General features: G+C 43.4%; 1 protein-coding gene across 1 annotated transcript in view; it reads left to right on the top strand.

The window, feature by feature from the left end:
* dscamb (Down syndrome cell adhesion molecule b) overlaps positions 1 to 18,960 on the top strand; it is a 134,422-nt gene that overhangs the window by 100,952 nt on the left and 14,510 nt on the right. The window contains exons 12-17 of the mRNA XM_061826926.1: positions 10,891 to 11,087; positions 11,273 to 11,369; positions 12,171 to 12,299; positions 13,456 to 13,623; positions 15,732 to 15,802; positions 17,286 to 17,529. Coding sequence (XP_061682910.1) covers positions 10,891 to 11,087; positions 11,273 to 11,369; positions 12,171 to 12,299; positions 13,456 to 13,623; positions 15,732 to 15,802; positions 17,286 to 17,529 — 906 coding nt within the window. The remainder of the gene's footprint in view (positions 1 to 10,890; positions 11,088 to 11,272; positions 11,370 to 12,170; positions 12,300 to 13,455; positions 13,624 to 15,731; positions 15,803 to 17,285; positions 17,530 to 18,960) is intronic.

Genomic DNA, 18,960 nt, shown 5'->3' with positions numbered 1-18,960 from the left:
CTGCATGCGCAAGTCTGGTGTGGCGGAGGAATATGTTAGAATACTACAGGACATGTATGAGGGTAGCAGAACAGCAGTGAGGTGTGCTGTTGGTGTGTCAGACGAATTTAAGGTGGAGGTGGGACTGCATCAGGGATCCAGGATGAGGCCCTTCCTGTTTGCAGTAGTAATGGATAGGCTGACAGATGAGGTTAGACTGGAATCCCCTTGGACCATGATGTTCGCAGATGATATTGTGATCCGCAGTGAAAGCAGGGAACAGGCGGAGGAACAATTAGAAAGATGGAGGCATGCACTGGGAAGGAGAGGAATGAAGATGAGTCGACATAAAACAGAATATATGTGCGTGAATGAGAGGCGCGGAGGAGGAAGACTGAAGCTCCAGGGAGAAGAGATAGCGAGGGTGGACGACTTCAAATACTTGCGGTCAACAAGAAGAAACGGGTCCAAGGGAATTGGAACAGTTGACAGAAGGTGTCTGGTGTTCTATGTGACAGAAGAGTCTCCGCTAGGATGAAGGGCAAAGTTTATAAAACATTGGTGAGGCCAGCTATGATGTACGGATTAGAGACGGTGGCCCTGAAGAAACAACAGGAACCAGAACTTGAGGGAGCAGAAAGGAAGATGTTGAGGTTCTCGCTTGGTGTGAAGACGTTGGATAGGATTAGAAATGAGCTCATTAGAGGGACAGCTGAAGTTGGATGTTTTGGAGACAAGGTTAGAGAGAGCGGACTTTGATGGTTTGGACATGGTGCGGAGGCGAGAGAGTGAGTATATTGGTAGAAGGGTGCTGAGGATGGAGCTCCCAGGCAAAAGAGCGAGAGGAAGACCAAAGAGAAGTTTAATGGATGTGGTGAGAGAAGATATGAGGACAGTGGGTGTGAGAGAGGAGGATGCATGATATTGGCTTAGATGGAAAAAGATGACACGCTGTGGCGACCCCTAACGGGACAAGCCGAAAGGGAAAGAAAAGAAGATTATCTTTTGTGAATAATGCAGGAAAGCTGCAGAAAGGAAAATATAAATGGATGTCTAAAGCTTTCCTCAAACTCTTTAATATGTGGCATTAACGTGTCTTTGGCGAGATAACATGTTAATTCCACCTATTGAAAGTCTTCTAAACCGGATGTGGAAAAATGTTCCTTAGCTGAACCTCAGCCTCCCTGTTCGCTCCAAAGACGATAATTTGTGTAGAAACCCCCCTCCGAGAGAAATATTTGACTACGCCTGGCATGTTATGGATATTCAGTGTCAGTGTCAGTGTAATTAAGCCTCGCAGTGCACAAAGGTTCCGATCCGGGATGCTGTTTGTGCCTTGGCTGCGGGCGCTTACACAAAACATGCACTCTGACTATGCATAGGTCACTTTCATGACTACAGCAGCCGTTGCTATGCAGCAAGTGGACCCCGTGCCTCTGACCTTGTTTCTTTCACTTTTCACCACCCACTGAAATAACACTGGCAGCATTTTTTTTTTAAATGCATTCCCATTTTACTGTGTTGTAGGTCTTAGTCCGTGCACCGAACAGTTCGTTGTTCTATCATTTGAGTTTTTAAAGTGAGGCTGAAAAAACCGAGTCCACTAATCAATTTTTTTCGTGACTTGTAACCCATTAGGGATACGTGTACTGCTTATCTATTACTGGTTTCAACGAACATGCGAGTGTGTCTTATGGCAACTGTTGCTCTTGTCCCAATATTTCAACAATACACAGAAATGTTACATCACTGATACTCCTTTGTGTTTGGATTGTATATCGTAATTCCCGGCCTACTACCTGGTTACAAGCCTCACCCAGTACATTTGTAAAGGAAATACCATTTGGTACATACATATACCACAGCTGTGTAAAAGCCGCAAGTCCCCACATTGAAACCCACATTGAAACACGACATATTTGCAAAGAAAGATGGCACATAGAGAGTTTAACGCTCGCGCTCCCACGCTAACACTGAACTAACACTAGCACAGCGCTAACAGGGCCGGTTTAGAAAAAAACACACTGGTAAAAATCAGTAAGACACGGCAGTAACACGGTAGCACAGCGCTAATAGGGCCGGACCGCTAAAAGTCACTTCCTCGGCACATATATTCCACCGGTCTCACTCCTACCTTTTCCGCTCAAGTGGCCCCTTGCGGCCATTAGGAAAAAAATGCACACATTTCACCACATCACCACATAAACCGCAGGGTTGAAAGCGTGTGAAAAAAGTCGCATCTTATAGGCTAGAAATTACAGGCGCCGCATTAAAGCTAGCGCTAACGCCAACACACGTCACGTAATGTGACACTGCAGCGACATGCTAGCGCAGCATTAACAGGGCCGGTAAAAGTCACTTCCTCGGCACATGTATTCCACTGGTCTCATTCTTACCTTTTCCGCTCGAGTGCCCCCTTGTGGCCGTTAGAAAAAAATGCACAAAATAGCCACATCAACGCATAAACCGCAGGGTTGAAAGCGTGTGAAAAAAGTCGTGGCTTGTAGGCTCGAAATTAGGGTAGTTTGTTTTTGTAGCATGCCAAGAATGTGAAATAATGATGAAAAATCAATAACTTACATCCAAAATCATATATTTGTTTCAATTAGTAATTCATTTTTCATATATTTTGGTCATAGATTCATTGACGCAAAGAAAAATAAATGAAATCTGTTTACGGATCTGAATCTAAAAGGATCGAATTCTCCAGCAAGAGACGAAATTGTCGTCATGTTTCTCCTCGCTGAGAGTCTGAAAATCAGGTCAATTGGGTTGCTGTAACAAATTAGCCTGGCGGGTTTCTCGTCCTTTCTTCGTTTTCTCTGAAGCAAGCGCACCTCCTCTTCACTCCTCAAAATTTAAATTGACTTGCTACGACGTAATACTCGACACACGCTGTCAACTCGAAGTATTGAGACACACTTCAAATTAAAAAGACGTCATGCGTCTGGCTTTGTGGGAACAGTTTTACTGCGTCCACGTGCGCGAAGCGGGGTCCAAAAAGGTGTGGCTGAATGTGTTTGCTGGGGAAGAATTTGAGAGCCCTGACCTAAATCCTATTGGACCCCTTTAATTCATCACTCGTAACCTCTGACATCACATGTTCTACTACATACTGTATATATGGAGGGAAAAGTGTTACACAATCTTGTAGAAAGTCTCCCAGGAGAGTTGAAACCTACAGTTGAAAATTAAAAAAAAAAATCCTCTAATCCATTCTATCCAGATAGTCATGTCCCATTGCTTTTGTCCATATAGTTTTTTTTCTGAAATATGAATACATTAAATCACTGAACTGCGCCGCAATAGTGATGTAATTTCATGTACCGTAATTTCCGGCCTACAGACCGGACCTGATTATAAGCCTCACCCAGTACATTTGTGAATTAAATACCATTTACTACATACATAAGCCGCACCCGTGTAAAAGCCGCAAGTGCCCACATTGAAACACGAGATATTTACAAAGAAAGACGGGAAACAGAAAGTTTTTTCCAAGTTTTAATACCTTAACACACGCTGGTAAAAAGGCGCAGCAGCTACACAGCAGGACAGCACTAACAAAGCCGGTTAAAAAAAAATTATACCTAAATCACTGAGACGCGGCAGCAATGCTAGTGCAATGCTAACGCTAGCGCGGCGTCAACAGGGCCAGTTAAAAAAAACATACTGGTAAAAATCACTGAGACACGGCAGTAACACAGCAGCAACAGGCTAGTGCAGCGCTAACAGGGCTGGTTAAAAAAAAAAAAAACATATCGGTAAAAGTCACTTCCTCGGAACATATATTCCTTACCTTTTCCGCTCGAGTGCCCCCTTGCGGGCGTTAGAAAAAAAATGCACAAATTGGCCGCATCACCGCTCGAGCAGGAAATTACATTAATAGTTAAGCAGTAATTCAGTCAAATTCCTCAAAATGTCACATAGGTAGAAATGAAAGAGATTAATGTTGCACTTTATGTTGCGAAATAGATTTCCCAATAAGGGCTTTATTTTTATCTTGGATTTGACATCTCGTGCATCAATAACGGGACGCGTACGGCACACCTAATAATGTGTGTGTACGTGTGCACACGCAGTGTTATTATCAATTAAACGTTGAGAAGGTTCTCATGGGAAGAAGGGTGTGAATATTTATCTGCTATCGTCGTAATCGCCGGCTGCCTTTCCTTCCTCCACTGACGGCAAACGCGCCCAAGATGAAAACGTTAAACGAGAGATTTGTCCTCGTTGCGTTTGCTGGCACCCGTTCAAAGTGGACAAATCCGGCGAGCCACGTGTTTGTTTGCCGCTGACAAATCATTCTCTTAGCTGGCATTGCCGGTGACAAGACTAACAAAGTGGTTTTAGTCTTAAATGAAAGTAAGCGTGATACATGACACGACTTGCGTGCCTCTGCGGGGGCTGAAGAGTTTGTTATGCTTCCAAATGACACGGTGAGCCTTCCGTATAAATCTTGCTGCTGAAAATAATCTATTCATTCATGAGGCCTGAAATGTGTTCAGGGCGGCACGGTTGCCTAGTGGTTAGCGCATCTACCACACAGCGGGCAGCTCCGCAGGTTTGAATCCCGGCCAAGATTTCTCTCTGCTTCGTTTGCCTAAGTGAAGATTCAGAAGCGGTGATGGGAAACTTTGGTTCAAGCGCCATGTTTGATTTTTAAAACAGAACTCCGACTTTCTGATGAAGTGAACCCGTGTATGTAAAATATTTCCTTCATGAATTAACTTTAATTTTAATATTTATGACGCTTTCAATGATAATCAAACAAGTACAGTTTTTGCTAAAATAAATATTCCTCTCACCATAACCCATTCATGGGCAGGGTGGCAATTTTTTGCCTTATTGAGACAAAAATCTTCTAACAGGCCAGAATCAAGGAAATTCTTCTTTTTCGTTTAACGCATAAAACAAAGGGCAAAAAAGATGTACCCTCTCGCGGGACGGGTATGTTATCAGTTCTGTGAAGTGGTACATACTAGAGATGTTTATTAATTAATTCTTGTGCTAGAACGACACTTACGCATTAATAATACTGATGGATTAGCATTTTGAAGACAAACTTGGTTGCATACTGACCTTTCTCCCTTTCTTCTCTTGGAAAAACGCTCCGGGTGTACTTGAGGCAGCCATGTTGGGTCAGGAAGGAAAGGGAAATAACTCCGTGCTAACTTTGACCGATGAGTTATCCTTTCCTGATACCAAATTATGGCTTCAATATTTTGCTATACTGAAGGATATAATGCATGAAAATCATGACGTCCCAAAAATGGGATGCACCAAAGGGTTGAGTCAGTGAAAATCGGCTTCAGCACATCTGCAACCCACAAGATGACAAACTTCTCCTTCACTTAATTTCCCTGACTTGTGCACGTTTACCAAGTTACATTTTAACACGACAGTCAAGATTTGTCACAATTTGAAGAGAATTTCTTGTGTCCACGTCAAAAACTTCAATGACTTTGTGCTCGTTTGTGACTTGCACGTACTTCCCCTTTGCTTTGCATCCCCGCTCGCTCTTTCCCGCAGCACCCTGTGTCTTATTATTATTGAGATATTACTGGATATTAAAAAATATATATACATCGTGTGCGCACATGAAATCATTGAGTTTCATAATTCCCGGCCGACAGAGCGCACCTGGTTATAAGCCTCACCCAGTACTTTTGTAAAGGAAATACCATCTGGTGCATACATACGCCGCAGCTGTGTAAAAGCCACAAGTGCCCACATTGAAACACGAGATATTTACTAAGAAAGATGGCCACAGAGAATTTAACGCTAGCGCCACCGCGCTAACACTAATGCTAGCGCCGCATTAATAGGGCCGGTAAAAAAAAAAAAAAAACATACCGGTAAAAATTTGTAAAGGAAATACCATTTGGTACATACATACGCCGCAGCTGTGTAAAAGCCGCAAGTGCCCACATTGAAACACAAGATATTTGCAAAGAAAGATGGTACACAGAGTTAAACGCTAATGCTAACACTAGCACCGTGCTAACGCTAGGGCCATGCTAACACTAGCGCCACGCTAAGAAGGCCGGTTAAAAAAAAACATACTGGTAAAAATCACTGAGACATAGCTATAGTAAGCTAGGGCTGAACCGGTAAGGGTAATTTTCCATGTTGAGGGGCTGTTCATGCTAATTTTATTCATGCACAAAGCGCAAAGTTACATTAAACTTGAGTCTTCCTCTGCACAGATATTCCACCGGTCTCACTCTTACCTTTTCCGCTCGAGTGGCCCCTTGCGGCCGTTAGAAAAAATGCACAAATTAGCCACATCACTGCATAAACCGCAGGGTTGAAAGCGTGTGGAAAAAAGTCTTATAGGCCGGAAATTATGGCAGTTTGGCTATGAGCATTTGAAAGCTTGGTAGAAGCAAGAAGCTAAGAAGAAAAATAAGCGCGTGCATAATAAAGATTATTGATTCTCTTCCTCATGAAATGCCATTGACTAGATGGCCATTTAATGTTTACCTAATAAAAACAGCAAGCATATTTATTTAAAGCCATACACACGTGCACACAAGCATTTTTTTCCTGCATGTAACATTTGCACAATGTGTGGCACTCCTTCACTTCTTTCACTGAGCAAACATCAGTTTGCTCCTCATCAGTTTGAACTTGTTTTGCCGAGGCTTTCGATTTAGAAGGCAAAAAAAAAAAAAAAAAAAAAAGCCCCCATTAAGAAGCAATAACATTTAGAGACGGGGCGAACGGACTCTTTTAATAGAACTTACTTAAAATTCATAGTCGCTATGCAAAATAAATCAGCAATTTCCCTCGCCGGGGCGTCGGGAGGGGAGATGATTGCGTGGGACGCCGGGGGAGGAAGGAGGCGGGGCTGCCCGTGAATAAGAGATGAGCTTTAAACGTCAGCAATCTGAAGTCTGACACTTCAATCGCAGAGACGCACGCACCGTCATCTTCAAAGGATTTGAAATAAAGCCATTTGAATTTGAATCATACATTTTACTTGAACGCTAAATGACAAATCACACGACAGGTTACATCTAACACAGGACAACTCTTAACATTGGCAATTACATAAATATTTAATAAACAGGTGTCACTGATGTTTTTCTACATTATGAACATTTATCCCATCTATAGAATCAGAAGCATATTTATTTGGCCAACTATGTCAAAAACACAGAAGGAATTTGTCTCCGGGCTCTCCGGTTTCCTCCCTCACCCCAAAAACATGCATTAATTGGAGACTCTAAATTGTGATTGCGAGTGCGACTGTTTGTCTCAGTGTGCCCTGCGATTGGATGGCAACCAGTTCAGGGTGTACCCTTCATCCTGTCCGACGTCAGATGGGATTGACTCCAGCACTCCTGTGACCCTCGTGAGGATAAGTGGCTCAGAAAATGGATGGATTGTTGCTGCTAGCTGTTAGATGACTGCTGTGTAGAACTGTTTCAAGAGCTACCGTCGCAGGCCTCGCTTCCTCAGAAATTGCATGAAAGTAGATCCTCTGCTGGGCCTTTTTGAGGATGGAGTTGATGTTAATCTCCCACTTCAGGTCCTAAAAATTCATAACTTGATTTTTGTTTATTCTCAGCATTATACCTATCCCCCAGGAATAGTGGGAGTCCACTGTATACCCGTTTGTCAGTTGTATCATGAGATGTTAGACCATTATTAAATTGTCAAACAAACAAAAAATACTTTTGTCATCCATACACAGCAAGAACTCTCAGGAAATTCAGGATGTCAAATGCAGATTTATGCAAAAGATGGACCACGATCGACGTTACACTTTGCCAAATGGACATATGATTTGTTACTGTTTACGCGGTGTTTATAACTGTATTATTAACAACTCATTACACTTCATGAGGGTATCCTATATTATGAATTGGTTTGCATTCCCCAACTGTTTCCCTGCTATGTACACATGCGTGTCCAGTATGAGTTTGATTTTCCTGCTGCGGTCCTCATCCGGGCCTTTCTAAAAATGTCCTCAAGGCCTGCGCGCCCATCTTGGCGCACGCATGCGCGTGCATATTTGAACGTGCCGTGCCCGGCGGACTCGTCTGCTGTGTATGAATAATCAAAGCTCTCATCTTTAAATCATGGCTGTCCTGTTGAGAGCCCGAGGAGGAGCATGGAGCGAGGGAGCGAGAGGGATCATAGTTAGCGCTGCAGGGGTACATGCTCTCTCGCCATCCTCCATCGTGTAGTGTGGCTGAGATGTGTCATGAGCGCGAGGCGCTCTGCTTGCCCCACTCAGCCTCACAACACCGCTACCGCTGCGACACACACTCCTCCATTTCCATGTGGTGGAATGCTTAGGCTCTCAGAAGCCTTCATTCAAAATTCGGACGTGCAGATATGCAAATGTGCAATTTAGAACGTTTTTTACATAATCGGTGCCTCTGGATGGCAGAACGTGAGTAACCACTGCTTGCCTAAGGAGATCCAGCCTGCTACTGTAGATGAAAAATTGTCGATAATCTAAAAGCAAAACGACGACAGAAACTATCTCCGTTTGTCCTTGTGCCGCCAGACATACTACAAGGGAATTAAGTCAGGGGTGCTCAATGCGTCGATCGCGGTCGACCGGGAGTCTTGGTCGATCGCGGGACGGCGTGCCTAAAAAAAAAAAATAATCCAATATAAATTGAAAGTATAACATGCAGCTATTCAGTTTGTGGCATTTTGCAATGTTATTCAATGAATGAGGGATGACTGGTTGTTATATCCAATGGCAAAATTCACATATGTACTGTAAAAAGTGAAAAGAGGAAGCCACTGGTTTCTTTTAGGCAGCACACAGAATTTTCTCTGACAACGACCGCAGCTCCGCCACACTCTCTTTTTCCTAGTTTACCTTACACCCAAAAAGACGTACGCTCATAATTCCAAATGTTACAGTACGTACGCAGCCCATCCATGTGTTTTATAATGACAGCGTCCACCAACATTCCTTTAGTTAGCAACACAGTCTGGGCAAAGACGAGCTAGCCACGCTGCTTATGTTTACTTTGGATATTAATGGAGAAAGTTAAAAAAGAAACGCTGTTGTTTTAAGATGCAATGACTGTTGGAGTATGTGACTAATCAAAGAAAAAGTGGTTAAACTGGACGAGATTTTCTCTTTTCCGAGTGGGAAATGCCTGGTCCGAAGCCAAAGTCGAAAGTGCAGAATGAGATGGTGTGTCATTTTAAAATTCCACCTTGGCACAGCCCGATCCAGGATGAAAGCACAGACAATACAGTCCACAAAAAGCTAATTCTGTATTTTAAATATAGGAGGCAACATAACATTTTAAAACAGTTTGGGAGCATCATCATCATCATCATCATCATCATCATCACCCCCCCCCTCCCTCCCCTATCGTCAGTTGCTCGCGAGAGGCTGGCTTCTTGAAAAGTAGATCTTGGGGTAAAAAAGTCTGTGCACCCCTGGTTTAACGTCCCCCCCACCCCTCTTTATTTTGCTGTATATTAATAGTTAAGTGAATGACCAGCTGTGTTATCCATTTCACCATCAAAAGAAAATGCAACGTAACGTTTAATCAATGCAACAAAAAAATCAAGCTCAAGCTACCACAGCCTTCTTGGTATGATAAAAGGAAAATATACACTCTTATCCTTACAGGTTTTATGTAAACCAACTACTAGTTACAATAAGAACCACTCAGTGGTAAACTAGTATCCTAGCCTTTAGATGACATCGACAGTACCATGACCAAGTTTAAGTTGCATCTGTGCATCTCTATTTCTGAATCAATGCCAATCACAGGCGGCATTATCAATAATGTATATATTATATCTATCCATCCATTTTCTTAGCGACCTATCCTCACAATGATTTCGGGAGTGCTGGAGTCCTTTTTGGCCATTATCGGGCAGGAGGCTCAGACAACAGTCACACCCGCAATCCCACTTAGGGGCATCCATCCATCCATCCATCCATTTTCTTAGCCGCTTATCCTCACAAGGGTCACAGGAGAGGCAATTGAGCAATTCTACAATTAATGCATGATTTTGGGGACATGGGAGGAAACCAGAGTGCCTGGAGAAAACCCACACAGCCGCGGAGAGAACATACAAACTACACACAGGTGGGGGCAGGATTAGAACCCCAGACCTCAGAACTGTGAGGCCAATGCTCTAACTAGTCGCTCCACTATATATTTTGTTAGTGTCTGAGATTGAGATTACAGTACCGACCCTCCAATGTAGCCCAGTTCATATATCGTTTTCAATTGTTTTACTCATATTCTGAGGTCTGCATTAGGACTAAGGACCGTTATGTGCTAGGTGATTAAGACGACCACATTCACGCTCCCTGCGCAGACCTTCAGAACTAATATGGTGGACACCGATTAAGCAGTTTCACACTTTTCCCTGAACATTTTAGCCGCAAGTCAATGGCCTAATCAGCCTCGTGTGAGAAAAGAAAATGGCAGAATGAGAAAAGGTGCGAGGGAATAAAGACCAGAGCAGCGTCTGCGAGAGACATTAGCAACAGATAAGCGTTCTGCTGAATCACACGCACACACTCGCACGAGTACGAGTACACGCCAGCTTGATGTGCTGATAATGAGTCCGGTGTGTGGTTACGGCACACCGCCAGACAGACTCCTCGCTCAGACCGATGGGAGTTCAGTCAGGAGTCACCGCTTTCTTCTTCGTCTCGGCAGGCTCTTCCTCAAAAGATGCACGTTACGGCTTACTGTCATCATCAAAGCAGGCGGGGAGAATTTCGAAGCGAGACGCTCGCTGCGCTGAGCGAGAAATAACACGTTTATTTTGTGTACGGGAAATGGCGTTTGCGAATATTGACGCCAAAACCGGATCCTTTCCGCAAACCTGTATGCCGAAGCGATCCAACTAATAAATATCTCGGTATCTTTCTTCTTACCAATTCATATTCCCTTCGCGTTTTAGTCCCGGCCATGATCACGTCGTATCCCAACACCACGCTGGCCACGCAGGGCGAGGAGAAGAAGATGAGCTGCATAGCACACGGGGAGAAGCCCATCATGGTGCGCTGGGAGAAGGAAGAACGCATCATCAACCCCGAGACCAGCCGATACATCGTCACCGTCAAGGAGGTGGTCGACGAGGTCATCTCGACGCTGGTGGTGGGTGTTACGTCAAAGATTCTGGCGCAAATATGGTTGCGCCTTAAAATCCTAAAGATGAAATATATTGAAGTTGTTTTGGAGAATTCATTCTGTGACTTCTTGGGTGTATTGCCTCCAGGTCATCATGATATTTTCTGCATTGTTTTTAGATGGGACACAGACGTGTGTTTCTTTCTCAACAGATAATGCCCACCGTACGCGAGGACTCGGGTTTCTTCTCCTGTCACGCCATCAACTCTTTTGGAGAGGATCGAGGAATCATACAGCTGACCGTGCAAGGTAAACACTTCAAAAGTTATCGTTTGCCTCAATTTGTCCCTAAAATGATGTACTTCTGGTTTCTGACTGGCGTACACAGTTCTACACTTTTGGTTTTAGGGTGTGTACTTGGCAAGAAAGTTGATCTTTGTCAGGAACCTCTGGTACGGGGCCGGACCCAAATGTAGGACTTCGAGGCAGAGGCATAACGTTCAATGTAGTTTATTAAGGAATCTGGGTCATACACGGTGTAGCAGTCCGAAAAGGCAGAATAAAGAAACGCTAGGCTAGGCGGGATCCATAAGACATGCAGCAAGGTCCGACGACTCTTGGGCAAACTGACAACTCAACAGGACAGGATCCAACAAAAGGGCACAGAATCGCTGTGATTAAGGTTACTCTAACTTACGCATCGAAGCGGAGAGTCCCACAGGCAGTGAATGCAACTCACTAACCCAAGGCAATGAACTGGCAAATACCAGTGACAAAAACTCCAACTTAAACGCCCGTCTAATGACAGTCCGTATGTGATACAGCTGCGAGGGGAGACAGGTGTCACCACCCAGAGCAATGGCCTGGCCACCCACCCCCCCAAAGGCAGTGGCCAAGCCTTGCTCGTGACATTTTACCTGAACAAATGCTATTGCTTGAGACATTTTTGTTTTTGGTGAAGAAGAACGTAAAGAAGTATGAAATATATACTGTACCTACCGATAAGATACAGAAGTATTGATAAAGCGAAAAATAATGTCCTCTGTCCTTTCTACCTGCCTTGTGTGTTCGAAGCAAACTTTCTTTTGTTTTATTCACACTTTACCCCAGAGCCTCCCGATCCCCCTGAGGTGGAGATCCGGGAAGTCAAGGACAGAACCATCGCACTTCGTTGGACCATGGGCTTTGATGGCAACAGCCCCATCACAGGATATGACATCGAGTGCAAGAACAAAACAGGTACTCGTGGAGATGCGGAAAATAACAAGACCAGAACCAGTCATGTGACGTTACTCTTCCCACATGCAGAAGGTTTTCACATTAAACATTTGAACTCCATCCATCCATTATCTACCGTTTTCCGGATCGGGTCGCGGGGGAAGTAGCTTCAGCAGGGATACCCAGACTTCCCTTTTCCCCAGCCACTTCTTCCAACTCTTCCGGAGGGATCCCAGCTGAGTGACATAGTGTCTCCAGCATGTCCTGGGTCATCCTCAGGGGGTCTTTCTAGTGGGACATGCCCGGATCACCTCACCAGGGAGGCATCCAGGTGGTATCCGAATCAGATGCCTCAGCCACCTCATCCGGCTCCTGTCAATGCCCCTCCTCAAGCCGTCACCTTATCGTGGTGGAGGGGTTTGTGTGTCCCAATGATCCTAGGAGCTAAGTTCCGGGGCTTAGTGCCCCTGGTAGGGTCACCGATGGCAAACAGGTCCTAGGTGAGGGACCAGACAAAGTACGACTCCAAAACCCCCTATGATGACTAGAAAAATTGGATTTTGGTATCCCTTGCCCAGACGCGGGTCACCAGGGCCCCCATCTGGAGCCAGGCCTGGAGGTGGGGCTCGAAGGCAAGCGCCTGGTGGCCGGGCCTGCCCCCTTGGGGGTAGGCCGGGCGCACCCCGAAAGGGTAACACGTGTCCCCCTTCTCATGGGCTTATCAACTGTGAGAGGTGCCATAGGGGTCGGGTGCAATGTCAGCTGGGCGGTGCCCAAAGGCGGTGACCTTGCCGATCCGATCTCCGGCTACAGAAACCCGCTCTAGGGACATGGAATGTCACATTTGAACTATTTTCTATAAATCCAACAACTGCTCTATGAATCTTTCATATGCTGCCCCTCCCTTGAAGATGAACAGGCCTGCCGAATGTTTCCATCTTATGGGTCACCACATACCGATCATTTATCCACTCACTGGTTGTGTCGTGGGACATTCACATGATTTCAGTGTAGATAGCGTTTATGTAGTTTCGACTCAAAGACTGTGTGAATCTGCAAGTCGTCTACAATGTATCTGAGTACCAAATAAATTGCCTTTTTGTATCATTTGGCGTATGCCCGCAATAGTACACATTAATATTTCTGATAGCCTGCCCTTTTTGTGTTTTCCCTCTAGCTTCGTGGCTATCAGCCCAAGTTACCAAAGACGTCTCACCACAGCTCAACCAGGCCACCATCATTGACCTCCACCCTTCTTCCACCTACAACATCCGCATGGTCGCCAAGAACGTCATCGGCAACAGCAACCCGAGCAACGAACTCACCATCACGACCGATGAAGCCGGTCAGTGAACGACTCCCTCAACTTTGTCACAAACGCTCAAGTGTAGATACTTGTCGATCAAGGATCAGATCAAAAGATCAACATTTACAGCTCGGTGCCCCAAAAAAAATCTGCATTTTTCCAAAAGAATCAAGCAATTAAAAATACATATTTTTATCCATACATACAGTGAATAAATAAGTATCTGAACACCCTGCTATATTGCAAGTTCTTCCGCTTAGAAATCATGGATGGGTCTGAAATTTTCATCGCAGGTGCATGTCCACTGTGAGGGAGATAATCTAAAAAGAAAAATCCAGATATCACAATGTATGATTTTTGAACTATTTATTTCTGTGATAGAGCTGCAAACAAGTATTTGAACACCTGTCTATCAGCTAGAATTCTGACCTTCAAAGACCTGTTAGTCCGCCTTTAAATTCCACCTACACTCCATGTATTATCATGAATTAGATGCACCTGTGTGAGGTCGTTAGCTGTAACATGGCCAAGACCAAAGAGCTGTCCAAAGACACCAGACACAAAATTGTACAACTCCACATGGCTGGAAAGGTCTACGGAGAAATTACCAAGCGGCTTGGAGCAATCAGTAGAAAATGGAAGAAGCTAAACATGACGGTCAGTCTCAATCGGTGTGGAGCGCCATGCAAGATATCAATTCGTGGGGTCTCAATGATCCTTAGAAAGATGAGGAATCAGCCCAGGACTACACGACAGGACTTGTTCAATGACCTGAACAGTGCTGGGACCACCGTTTCCAAGGTGACTGTTGGTTATACACTCAGATGTCATGGTTTGAAATCATGCATGGCACGGAAGGTTCCCCTGCTTAAACCAGCACATGCCAAGGCCCGTCTTAAGGATGCCAATGACCATTTGGATGATACAGAGGAGTCATGGGAGAAGGTTTTGTGGTCAGATGAGATCAAAACTGAACTTTTTGGTCATTATTCCACTAACCGTGTTTGGAGGAAGACGAATGATGAGTTCCATCCCAAGAACACCGTCCCTACTGTGAAGCATGAGGGTGGTAGAAAAATTTGACCTCTGTAATTGCAAACAAAGGCTATTGTATCAAATATTAACATTGGTTTTCTCAGGTGTTCAAAAACGTATTTGCAGTTGTATCACACAAATAAATTGCTAAAAAAAAATCATACATTGTGATTTCTGGAATTTTCTTTTTAGATTATCTCTCTGACAGTGGACATGCACCAACGATGAAAATTTCAGACCCATCCATGATTTCTAAGCGGAAGAACTTGCAATACAGCAGGGTGTTCAAATACTTTTTTTCTTCATCGTTCAGTTAATACTATTTTTGGGCATGACTCGCTTGTGTTTGTCCCACACGGGCCTCCATGCAGCAACTCCAGCATCACAGGTGCCACCCGTGATCTGCACTGTTGCCGTGACACGTGGTAATATCAAATATTATTGGGAAGGTAATTGCACCCTCCGGGTGGCACCACCTGTTACTTTGGTCTTCAGGGCATATTTATGCATCTGTGTCATTTGTGTGACAATTTTTCAAGCGGACAAATCACACGGGTGATTAATGGCCATTATTTGAGGAAATCTGTTACGTTAAAGTTGATGCCAAAAGAAGGCTTCAGTTTGAGAATTTAATGAATTCATGCGGACAACGCACGTGGCAATTAATAGAAGCGGAGCCTTTGTTCCGGCAGAGCGCAACAACACTAGTCCCGTATAAAACAGGGTCAGGCGTGAATATTTGTGTTTGCCATTCAATAACAATATTCGCATAGAGTTGTAAACGCGGCGGCTTTTATCTTAACTTCACTCCGCCGTGTTTAGTCACCTCAATAAATGTTAACTTACTTAGTAGTTGTACTCATTCCCCTGCGAGCGCATTAAATTAATGAGGCAGAGCATGAAATTCAAAGTAGCTCGAGCATTTGTCACATTTAAATATTAATATTGTTGTTTTTATTACCCTATTAAGCCGCGAGGCGCATTAAGTATAGCGGGCGGCTTCATATATCTCGTTTTTAACCCGACATTACCCTCTAGTGAAGGGAAAGTGTAAATTTAATAATCTGGACCCAAGTGCTGAGTAATGTTGACTGATGGATTTCATTCTGCAGCTCCAGACGGGCCCCCACAGGAAGTCACGCTGGAGCCCACCTCCCCGCAGAGCATCAAGGTTTCCTGGAAGGTACAGACACAGTCCAAGTCGGGTCCAAAGATCAACAATAAGTATGCCAAATAAATTCATTGTGAAACAAAGAATGGCAGTTATTAAAACATTGAAATGAAAGGTACAAAAGATGAAACAAAAAAATATATAGTAATAACCATGTAATAACGCCACACAGCCTTTTCCTTCGCGTGAAAAGTACATGGCATGTTGACAAGTCTAGAAAACTTTTTATGGCCGCTTCATCACATGTTGCTTTTTTTATTTTATTATTTTTTTTTTTGGGGGGGGGGTCCAATTTGAATGTTTCATTGTGCCATTTGCACAACCCGTTCATTCATAGTATCAAACGGTTGGAGAGCTCGCCCCATTGACAGCCGACCAGATATTTTAGGATTGGCCTTGGGAATTAAAAACAGCTGAGGAGCAGCCTAACAAAAAATGTATTTAAAAGAATAAAAGAAGCCTCCGCATGAGAAGAATTCTCCCAAAGTGTCGTGATAATTCAGTCTTTTGATCTTGTGGTTCAAGTTGGAGAAAGACTATTATATGATCGTAAACCAAGCAATAATTGTGATTCCTTCAGCAAATTACTGAAAGTGTGATAAAACAAGATTCGGACTTAATTTTGAAATTCCAAGTCACCTCGGGCCTCAGCTGGTAAACCGTTAAGCGTTGGCCTCACAGTTCTGAGGTCCCCGGTTCAATCCCGGACCCGCCCTGTGTGGAGTTTGCATGTTCTCCCCGTGCCTGCGTGGGTTTCCTCCGGGCACTCCGGTTTCCTCCCACATCCCAAAAACATGCAACATTAATTGGACACTCTAAATTGCCCCTAGGTGTGATTGTGAGTGCGGCTGTTTGCCTCTATGTGCCCTGCGATTGGCTGGCAACCAGTTCAGGCTTAAACCCCGCCTCCTGCCCGTTGGTAGCTGGGATAGGCTCCAGCACTCCCCGCGACCCTCGTGAGGCTAAGCGGTGAAGAAAATGGATGGGTGGAACTCACCTCAGGGGGAGCACAGTCGTCGTTAACAAAAGGAAAGAGAATGTCAGTGTACCCTCATTGGCCTCAATATGGGTGCGCCGTACCCGCACAATTTAAGAAGACAATACAAGAAGTATCCACAAGTTCTCTTTTAACAAACCTAGAATTATCTTTGTAAAGGCAGCTTTTGTGTTGGATCTCATTAGATCGTGAAGGCCTTAAACACACACACACATACACACAAATCAACCCTCAAACACAAGTATCATGTGTCATAACACGTGTGTTACAGGGTGATGAAAGCAAGACTGAACTTTTGGGCCATAACTCCAAAAGTTGTACTTGGTGCACACAAAAAAAAAACTATCACTAAAACTTGGGGATTTGAACAAGTGTGTGTGACCTTTTTATATAGTGTACATTGGCTAAAATAGTTCTTTTATTTATTTATTTTTTTTTAATTATTTTTGGTGCCTAAAGTTCTGAAATGTTGAGCAATTTATTCCTCTTGTCCGTCAGCCTCCGCACAAGCACTTGCAGAACGGCGTGATGCGAGGCTACCAGGTGGGCTACCGGGAGTACAGCCCCGGCGGAAGTCACCAGTTCACCATCATCAGCGTGGACACGACGGGGGACGGCACGGAGAGCATCGTGCTGGACGACCTCAAGAAGTTCACGCAGTACAGCGTGGTGGTGCAGGCGGCGAACCGCGCCGGGACGGGACCGTCCTCGCAGCAGGTGGTCACTAAAACCTTGGAGGATGGTAAGCGGGGCGCGAATGGGCAGATTCTTATGATTGGGTTACCTGTATCTTTTTTTTTTTTTTTTTTTTTGACCAAAATTGACCTCACTGAGTTTGAATTCCAAGCTAAAATGTCACTGTTCACTACAAAAGGATTTTTTTTTTTTAATTGAATAATTTATACAATGCTACCACCATGTGGACAATTTTGAACTCTCTCGCGCTCTCTCTCTCTCATATATATATATATATATATATATATATATATATATATATATATAGAGAGAGAGAGAGAGAGGAGAGAGAGAGAGAGAGAGAGAGAGAGGAGAGAGAGAGAGAGAGAGAGAGAGAGAGAGAGAGGAGAGAGAGAGATTTTTTTTTTTACTGTGTTGGATGTCAAAAGATTGATTCTATGACACTCGTTGACTTACAAGTTGTTCTGATTCCAAAACAATCTTTACCCATAGTGAATAATATGAATATAATGTGAATTTATTCTAATATCGATAGGTATGTATGTATGCGTGTGTGTGTGTGTGTATATATATATATATATATATATATATATATATATATATACATATATATATGAAGAGTTTATTTTCAAAACGAGACAGGCATTTTTTTCAGATTTACGAAACTCGCGCCAAAATTATCCAGCTCCGAATGGATAATTTTGGTGCGAGTTTCATAAATCTGAAAAAAATGCCTATGTCTTGTTTTGAAAACAAACTCTTCATATGTATGTATGTATGTATGTGCGTGTGCGTATATATATATATATATATATATATATATATTTTTTTTTTTTTTTTTTTTTCTTTTTACTGTGTTGGATGTCAAAAGATTGATTCTATGACACTGGTTGACTTACAAGTTGTTCTGATTCCAAAACAATCTTTACCAATAGAGAATAATATGAATATGATGTGAATTTATTCTAATATCGATAGGCTTTCGTAGCATTGTTGTAATGAATCATTTTTCTGTCAGACGGTTTCTCGGGTTCCAGCTCTGTTATTGACACACTTTTTTTAAGTTTGTTTGGCTTTTTCTGTTTTTTTTCTTTATGTTTTTTATGGTTGAACTTGAAATTTAATCAGTGTGGCATTTGATTGTGGACGTTACACTGTAATGTGTTTGAATGAATCAAACCATTGTGTGTTTGCTTTATAAATAGTGTTAAATTTAACATGGGCCAAAAATGATGAATGAATCCAGTTATGACATTTCCTCTTCAGAAATTCATTTTTAGATAGCCAACAGTTTGATTTGAGCTGACCTTTTTCTGGAGGCAGTTTTGCCACTTTCGGAATATCATTTTTTGTTTATTTCACCTTTTTTTTAGTATGTTATTTACATTTTTTTTGTATGCAGTAGAAGAAAATATTTCCATCAGACAAATTACTATTACTTACCTATACTTGGATACCTATCTGTACCTATCTGCAA

The sequence above is a fragment of the Syngnathoides biaculeatus genome, chromosome 8, assembly GCF_019802595.1.
Source record: "Syngnathoides biaculeatus isolate LvHL_M chromosome 8, ASM1980259v1, whole genome shotgun sequence".
In the NCBI taxonomy this organism is placed as follows: Eukaryota; Metazoa; Chordata; class Actinopteri; order Syngnathiformes; family Syngnathidae; genus Syngnathoides; species Syngnathoides biaculeatus.
Note: the sequence above shows the minus strand (reverse complement) of the source record. Positions and strands in the feature narration are given on the sequence as shown.